The following is an 8,367-nucleotide window of genomic DNA, read 5'->3' as shown; positions in this document are numbered from 1 at the left end:
TTAATCTGTGTGATCAAAACACAGGTGCCTTTATCAAAAATATTTGGTATTTTGTTGTGTGGATAAATATCAAAAATTTATCAGAAGGCAACAACTTAATTTTCTACAACTGAATTCAGTTACACAACCTTATTGATTATTACATGTAAGAAAATTTTATTCTTTTATGTTGCATTTATGTTTGCTTTTGTTATACTAATCTCTTTCCTGTCTTTATTCAAAGGCAAGAGACCATAGTGTGTTAAAATATGTGTTATTTTGTAGGATACTGAACTACATGACCATAAAGATGTAATTGCAATATAAAATTTATCTTGAGACAGGAGTAATTCAATAAGAATAAAATTTTATTCTGAGTTACTCTTCATGCATTGTTCTCTAGGCAAAGTCCCTGTATTGTGGATAGAATAGTATCTCACTGATCAAGAGAAGAAATTTTCCCAAATCAATTTGAAAGCATGGACAATAGAACAAAGTATTGAACACAGCAGTATTCCATCTAATCATTAGTCTAGCGTTGAGTAAAGCCCTCTCAATGCCTGCTCCTGATAAATCCTTGAAAACCACTGAGGAAGTGGCTCTTCAGATCCTCTTGCTTTGTCAGTTTGGGGTTGGGACTGTGGCCAATATTTTTCTGTTTATCCATAATTTCTCTCCAATCTTAACTGGTTCTCAACAGAGGGCCACACATATGATTTTAACAAACATAGCTGTGGCCAATGCTTTGATTCTCTTCATCACTGTCTTTCCAAACAACATGATGACTTTTGCTCAAAGAAGTCCTCTAACTGACCTCAAATGTAAATTTGGATTCTTCACTCGCCTGGTAGCAAGAAGCACCAACTTGTGTTCCACCTGTGTCCTGAGTATCCAACAGTTTCTCACTCTTGCTCCTGTTCATAGAGGTAAAGTTTTGCTTAGAGCAAATGTCCCAAATTTTGCTACTTACTCTTGTTGCAGTTGTTGGTTCTTCAGTGTTTTAAATAATATCTACATTCCAGTTATAGTCACTGGTCCTCAGATAACAGACAATAACACTGATTCAAAAAGAAAGTTGTTCTGTTCCACTTCTGGATTCACTGTAGGCATTGTCTTCTTGAGGTTTATCCATGATGCCACATTCATTAGCATCATGGTCTGGACCAGTGTCTCCATGGTGCTTCTCCTCCATAGACATCGCCAGCGAATGCAGCACATCCTCACTCCCAATCAGGACACCAGAGGTCAAGCTGAGACAAGAGCAACCCATACTATCCTGATGTTGGTGGTCACATTTGTTAGCTGTTATCTTCTACATTTTATTTGTATCATCTTTCAAAACTTTTTTATAGATTCACGTCTCTTTGTGAGGCATGTCAGTGAAGCTTTGATCTTAAGCTTCCCCACAATTTCTCCCTTATTGTTGATCGTCAGAGATCCTAAGGATCCTTGTTCTGTGCGATTCAGCTGTTGAAAACTTGAGTCACAAAGAATGTCAGATACAGAAGACAACTTTCTTAATACCATTAAAAATTTTATTCTATAAATATGTGTTCAATGTCTTTTGTAAAAACGTGCATATTGCACACTACTGCTTATTACATCAAGAGTAAAGAGGAAAATTTGCAAAGGTAGTTCATGCTCAGGAGCCTTAAGAGGTTTGATGTATCAGGACCAAGAAAGCATACCAAGATCCAAACTGGACATCCTCTCCTGAAAGTTCTTGGCAATGTCTTCACTCTGGGCCATAGTGAAACTGTTTTTCCAAACATCAGAAACACCCAACAGTCATACAGGAGACAAGAGTAGGCAAAACTCATTCTGTCAGTGTCTTCCTTAGTTACAAAATTATTTTCTCAGAAGATTAAAATCAAGCATCCACCCTTAACAGTTGCCTCAAAATGATCACAGACACTACAGTCCACAAGATAAATATCTCAAGTAGCTATAACTGTCAGTGTGATGAAGGTTAAAATCAGAGTGGTGGAACGTACTATTGTGACCAAACAACTGTTTTAGCATTTATTTTGCTTATGTGTACTGGATGTGTATATATTTATGGGGATTTCCTTCCCTTAAGAAAAATTGGTGCCCAGTGGACGGGGAAGCTCTGGGTCCTGCTAAGACTGAACCACCAGTGAACTAGACTGTTGGGGGGAGGGTGGCAATGGGGGAAGGGTTGGGAGGGGAATACACATAAGGAAGGGGAGAGGGGAGGGGGATGTTTGCCCGGAAACCGGGAAAGGGAATAACACTCGACATGTATATAAGAAATACTCAAGTTAATTAAAAAAAAAAAGCAGACAGAGCAGAGAGAGTAATGAGCAGAGCAGAGCAGAACAGGTAGGCTTCTTAGCATGAGACAGTTTTCATCTTACTGACAAGTACAGGGCTTTTTCATACTCAATACAAAGGTTGAAGTTTTTTCTTTCTCTAAGCAATAAAGGTTAGAAGTTATTTTTCCAAAAAAAAAAAGAAATAGAAAAAGAAAAATTGGTGCCATACCCCTAGAACTGGTGTTACAAATATAGGTTCTAAGACTCAAACCCTGATCCAATGTTAATGTGTCCAGGGCTCTAAACTGCTGAGCCATCTCTCCATCCTCCTGAGAAATTTATCTGATTCATTTGACACTTCATTTCCAAATTGGTGGAAAAAAATCACTAATAACAGCCATAGTGAATGATCTTTAAATAATTGAATAGGAAACAACAATTTGTATATTATAATTTGAAGACTAGAATCACACTGAGTTACAAAATTAATGTTGAGGTCTCATATACATTTTCTCAGACTTGGACCACCATTAAAACTGACAGAAATATTTCACCAGTTCTTGATCATAACACAGGCCAGAATAAGAGGCAACAAGATAGTTCAGCATGTAAAGCACTCTCCACTTAGAATAGAACACCTGAGTTCCAGCCCCTGGTTCAATACAGTGGAGAGAACAAACTCCTACAAGGTGTACTCTGACTTCCTCAAATCTGTGCTTGAGCATGTCCACACACAGTAAAGAAATAAAGTATAGGAGAAGATGCACGTAGAGCACGTTCTTCTTGGCATCTCCCTGAGCTAGACCAGCCATGGCGGTGGTGAAGACCTTAAATCCTAAAACCGAGGTAGCCCGAGAGCAGGCAGCGCTGGTGGTGAACAGTAGCGCGGCACTGGTCCTGCAGGATGTTCTGAGGACCAACTTGGGCCTAAAGACACCATGAAGAAGCTTGTATCTGGTGCCGAAGACATTAAACTTATTAAAGATGGCAATGTGCTGATTCATGAAATGCAAATTCAACACCCAACAGCCTCTTTGATAGCAAAAGTGGCTACAGCCCAGGATGACATAACTGGCGATGGCACTATATCCAATGTCCTCATCATCAGGGAGCTGCTCAAACAAATAGACCTCTATGTTTCTGAAGGTCTTCATCCCAGAATAATATCTGAAGGTTTTGAAGCTGCAAAGGAAAAAGCTCTCCAGTTTTTGGAACAAGTTAAAGTAAGCAAAGAGATTGACAGAGAAACACTCATCAATATGGCCAGGGCATCTCTGCTGAAGTTCATGCTGAACTTGCTGTCTTGACAGAGGCTGTGGTGGACTCCATTTTGGCCATTAGGGAAGAAGATGAGCCCATTGACCTCTTCATGTTGAGATCATGGAGATGAACCATAAATCTGAAAGTGATACAGCTGAATCAGAGGGCTCGTTTTGGATCATGGGGTGTGGCATCCTGATATGAAGAAAAGAGTAGAAAGTGCCTACATCCTCACATGCAACGTGTCCTTGGAGTATGAGAAGACAGAAGGGAATTCTGGGTCTTTTACCAGAGTGCGGAAGAGAGAGAGAAACTAGTAAAGACTGAAGGAAAATTCATTGAAGATAGAGTTAAAAGAAATAGAACTGAAAAAGAAAGTTTGTGGTGATTCAGATAAAGGATTTGTTGTTATTAATCAAAAGGGGATTGACCCCTTTTCTTTAGATGCCCTTGTGAATGAAGGTATCATAGCTCTATGTAGACCCAAGAGGAGAAACATGGAAAGGCTGACACTTGTGGTGGGATAGTTATGAACTTGTCTGTTGACCTGAATCCTGACTGTTTGGGACATGCAGGTCTTGTCTATGAGTATACACTGGGTGAGGAAAAGTTCACCGTTATGAAGAAATGTGACAATCTCCAGTCTGTCACTTTACTGGCTAAAGGACCAAATAAGCACACACTGACTCAGATCAAGGATGCAATCAGAGATGGCTTGAGGGCTGTCAAAATGTTATTGATGATGGCTGTGCTGTCATGGGTGCAGGTGAATTAGAAGTGGCACTGGCCGAGGCTCTGATTAAATACAAGCCCAGTGTGAAGGGCAGAGCTCAGCTTGGGGTTCAGACATTTTTTAGATTCCTTGCTCATCATTCCCAAGGTTCTTGTGCAGAAATCTGGTTTTGACCTTCAGGAAAAAAGAGTTAAAGTTAAAGCTGAACATTCAGAATCCTGTCAGCTTGTAGGGGTGGATCTGAACACAGGTGAGGCGATTGTGGCCACAGAAATGAGTGAGTGGGATAACTACTGTGTAAAGAAGCAGCTGCTTCACTCCTGTACTGCAATGGCCACCAACATTCTCCTGGTTGATGAGATCATGAGAGCTGGGATGTCCTCTCTGAAGGGCTGAAGAAGTCTGCCTGTGATGCTACAGAATGTTGTAGGGAACAGTTATTTTTGTCCAAGCTTCAAGTGATTTGGAAAATAATTTTCTCTCCCTGATAGGAGAAAAGGAACAGGATATTTGGCACCTATTCAAATAAATGATAATACTGTAAATTTTTATTGAGCTTTTTTTTGCATTTAGTGAACACATTCAAAGCAAGTCTTTTGAAATCCACTGAACAAGATGTTTTTGTTATAGTGCTACAAAATTACACAATAAGATAAGCGTTGTTGTCTACCTATTTCCTTAAGTGTTCTTTGAAATTTTGGAATGGTTTTCTCCTAAATAAGGCATGGTGATGCATGCGTGTAAGCCTAGCACTTTGAAAATAAAGTCAGAGGTTCTGCACCATCTCAGGCTACAGGATAAAAAGAAACAAAGTATAGTTTCATAGTTTAATCAGTTCAGTGTACTCTGTATCACTGATCTCTGCCTCTTAATCTGTATATTCCCTTATGTCTAGTCATACCTAAGGGGTAATTTATTAGGTTATATTATCTACTACCCTTATAATACTTATTCCAACCCAATCTCTTCCAACCACCTAATACCTGGTAGTATAGAAAATATGTTAAAGAGGAAAAAGGAGTGTAGATATCTTAAGAATCTTTCAGGCTGAATAGAGTTATTGGGTTCCTTGTGGTAAATTCAATTTCTATCATCAATACATCTCCAACCAGCAGTCCAACAAAACAGCCAAACAGCAGTCAGGCAATAGCAAAATAAGCAAGAGGAACAGCAGCAAGACGAATTGGCATCAGCAGGCAGAGCAGTAGCCACCACAGGCCCTCTTTGGGATCTCAAATTTATATCCTCTCAAGAGTCCCCAGAAATCCAAACTAAAACTATCTGCTTCTGGAAAAAATCATTCCCCTCCTAAAGCATAAGACACCAACAGTGGCTGTGGGCAATCTGAAACAGCCCCATGCCCCACATCTGGGATTAAAACAAAATCATATTTGCATAACTTGGTTTCTCAAGTAATGAAAATTATCACTATAATAATCATCACTGTATGTACAGATAACCTGCTACACAATGATCTCCCCGATGCTCACATATTTCAGTTGTAATCATGCCAGCATGACCAAACACTTTGGCCCCTAGATACAGGAATCTATTCTTCATCTCTGCTAATTTGCCAATTGATCATATGAAATAAATAGAGCCACACTCTGATTCTATTTGGTGTTGATTTGACTGACACATTGCAAAACCCATGAATAATAACCAGAATGCTACAGGCTAAGAAAGAATTTTCATTCTGCATATAGATTAATCTAGTAGATAATTTTTGGGGACATAAGATATACAGTAAATACTAGTGATGATCATATGTGGCCAGAGTGTCTCTTTTAATCCCACAACTCTTAAAGATTAAAACTCGAGGTATCATTTAATTAAAATTTCTTATGAACAAGGAAAGGGCACTTAGATAATATAGAAATACAAAGCAGGATTGAAGAACATATTTCATGTACTGACAACAGCTTTGGGGATTTGGGGATAGCCCCCATGCCAGTTGATCAGGACCCATATGAAGACCAAGGTTCACAATGCTACATATGTTCAGAGAGGCCTAAATATGGCCTGTTTATGTTCTTTACACGGTGATTCAGAATCTAAGAGCCCCAAGGGTTCAGGTTAGTTGATTCTATTGGTCTTTCTGTTGACTTACTCTCTCCTTTGGAGCCAGCAATCCATTCTCCATTTCTCCCATAAGAGTCCCTATGTTCCATTGACTGTTTTTGGATGCCTATCTTGTCCAAGAGATGCAGCCTACCTACAAGTCCCTGACAATTGCAGATTTCCATTCATTTTCACGGCTATTTAGCCCTCTGCCCTGTCTTCCCCAAACCTAATGCTGAACCCTTCATCCCCTCTTTCAGCAGGTTCCCTCCCTTCATTTGCCTCTTATGACTATCTTATTCCTCTTTCTAACTGGGAATCAATCATGCTAGAGTTTGCCTTCCCTCTTGTTTAGCTTCTTTGTGTCAGTGGAATGTCACAGGAGTATCCTGTATTTTATGACTAATATCCACTTATAAGTGAGTACATACCTGCATTCTGGTGGAAGTGCAAAAGTGTACAACTATTTTGGAAATCAATTTGAAAGATTCTCAGGAAACTGGGAGTAGTTGTAAATCAAGACCTAGCTATACACCTCCTGGACATATACCCAAAAGATGAGCCAACATCCCACAAAGATTTTTTTCCTTTACATTTTTTATTGGACTTTTTTAATTACTTAATTTTTTTCTCCATCTTTATTAACTTGGGCATCTCTTATTTCGATTGTTATTCCCTTTCCTGGTTTCAGGCCAACATCCCTCTAAGCCCTCTCCTTCCCCTTCTCTATGGGTGTTCCCCTCCCCCTCCTCCCCCTATTACTGCCCTCCCCCCAACAATCACATTCACTGGGGGTTCAGTGTCGGCAGGACCAAGGGCTTCCCCTTCCACTGGTGCTCTTACTAGGCTATTCATTGATACCTATGAGGTTGGAGCCCAGGATCAGTCCATGTATAGTCTTTGGGTAGTGGCTTAGTCCCTGGAAGCCCTGGTTGGTTGGCATTGTTGTTCATATGGTGTCTTGAGCCCCTTCAAGCTCTTTCAGTCCTTTCTCTGATTCCTTCAACGGTGGTCCCATTCTCAGTCAGTGGTTTAATGATGGCATTCGCCTATGTATTTGCTGTATTCTGGCGTGTCTCTCAGGAGAGTTCTATATCTGGTTCCTGTGAGCCTGCACTTCTTTGCTTCATCCATCTTATCTAGTTTGGTGGCTGTATATGTATGGGCCACATGTGGGGCAGGCTCTGAATGGGTGTTCCTTCTGCCTCTGTTCTACACTTTGCCTCCATATTCCCTCCCAAGGGTATTCTTGTTCCCCTTTTTAAAGAAGGAGTGCTCTCTCCTCCAGCCGAGCAAGATGCCCAACGGAAAGAAGGCCAAGGGGAAGAAGGTGGCCTGGCCCCAGCTGTGGTCAAGAAACAGGAGTCCAAAAAGGTGGTCAATCCTTTGTTTGAGAAAAGGCCTAAGAACTTCGGCATTGGGTAGGACATCCAGCCCAATGAGATCCAAAAGAGATCTCGCACGCTTCATTAAATGGTCCCACTACATCAGGCTGCAGCGGCAAAGAGCCATCCTCTATAAGCGGCTCAGAGTACCTCCTGCCATCAACAAGTTCACCCAGGCCCTGGACAGGCAAACAGTGACTCAGCTGCTTAAGCTTGCCCACAAGTACAGGCCAGAGACAAAGCAGGAGAAGAAGCAGAGGCTGCTGGCCCACGCTGAGAAGATAGCTGCTGGCAAAGTGGGACGTCCCAACTAAGAGACCGCCTGTCCTCTGAGCAGGGGTCAATACAGTCACCACCTTGGTGGAGAACAAGAAGGCTCAGCTGGTGGTGATTGCCCATGATGTAGACCCCATTGAGCTGGTGGTTTTCCTCCCTGCCCTTTGTCGAAAGATGGGGGTGCCCTACTGCATCATCAAGGAAAAGGCCAGGCTGGGGTTCCTGGTCCACAGGAAGACATGCACCACTGTTGCCTTCACACAGGTTAACTCGGAAGACAAGGGTGCTCTGGCTAAGCTGGTGGAAGCTATTAGGACCAATTATAATGACAGATATGACGAGATCTGCCGCCACTGGGGAGGCAACGTCCTGGGTCCTAAGTCTGTGGCTCGCATTG

The 8,367-nt window shown here is 41.4% G+C and overlaps 1 protein-coding gene and 3 pseudogenes across 1 annotated transcript; all 4 read left to right on the top strand.

Annotated features, from left to right (window-relative positions):
* Positions 536–1,084, top strand: Vom1r-ps44 (vomeronasal 1 receptor Vom1r-ps44 pseudogene; annotated as a pseudogene).
* On the top strand, positions 536–1,453 carry Vom1r34 (vomeronasal 1 receptor 34). The gene has a single exon (NM_001167554.1). The coding sequence runs from the start codon at positions 536–538 to the stop codon at positions 1,451–1,453; it is 918 nt and encodes a 305-aa protein (NP_001161026.1).
* On the top strand, positions 3,048–5,031 carry Cct6a-ps14 (chaperonin containing Tcp1, subunit 6A (zeta 1), pseudogene 14; annotated as a pseudogene).
* On the top strand, positions 7,607–8,008 carry LOC108349841 (60S ribosomal protein L7a pseudogene; annotated as a pseudogene).
* The last annotated feature ends 359 nt before the right edge of the window (positions 8,009–8,367 follow it).

Source organism: Rattus norvegicus, chromosome 1, assembly GCF_021556685.1.
Source record: "Rattus norvegicus strain SHRSP/BbbUtx chromosome 1, alternate assembly SHRSP_T2T, whole genome shotgun sequence".
Classification (NCBI taxonomy): domain Eukaryota; kingdom Metazoa; phylum Chordata; class Mammalia; order Rodentia; family Muridae; genus Rattus; species Rattus norvegicus.
Note: the sequence above shows the minus strand (reverse complement) of the source record. Positions and strands in the feature narration are given on the sequence as shown.

Coding starts and splice junctions, on each gene's coding strand:
- Vom1r34 (NM_001167554.1), top strand. CDS start 536: ATGCCTGCTCCTGATAAATCCTTGAAAACCACTGAGGAAGTGGCTCTT.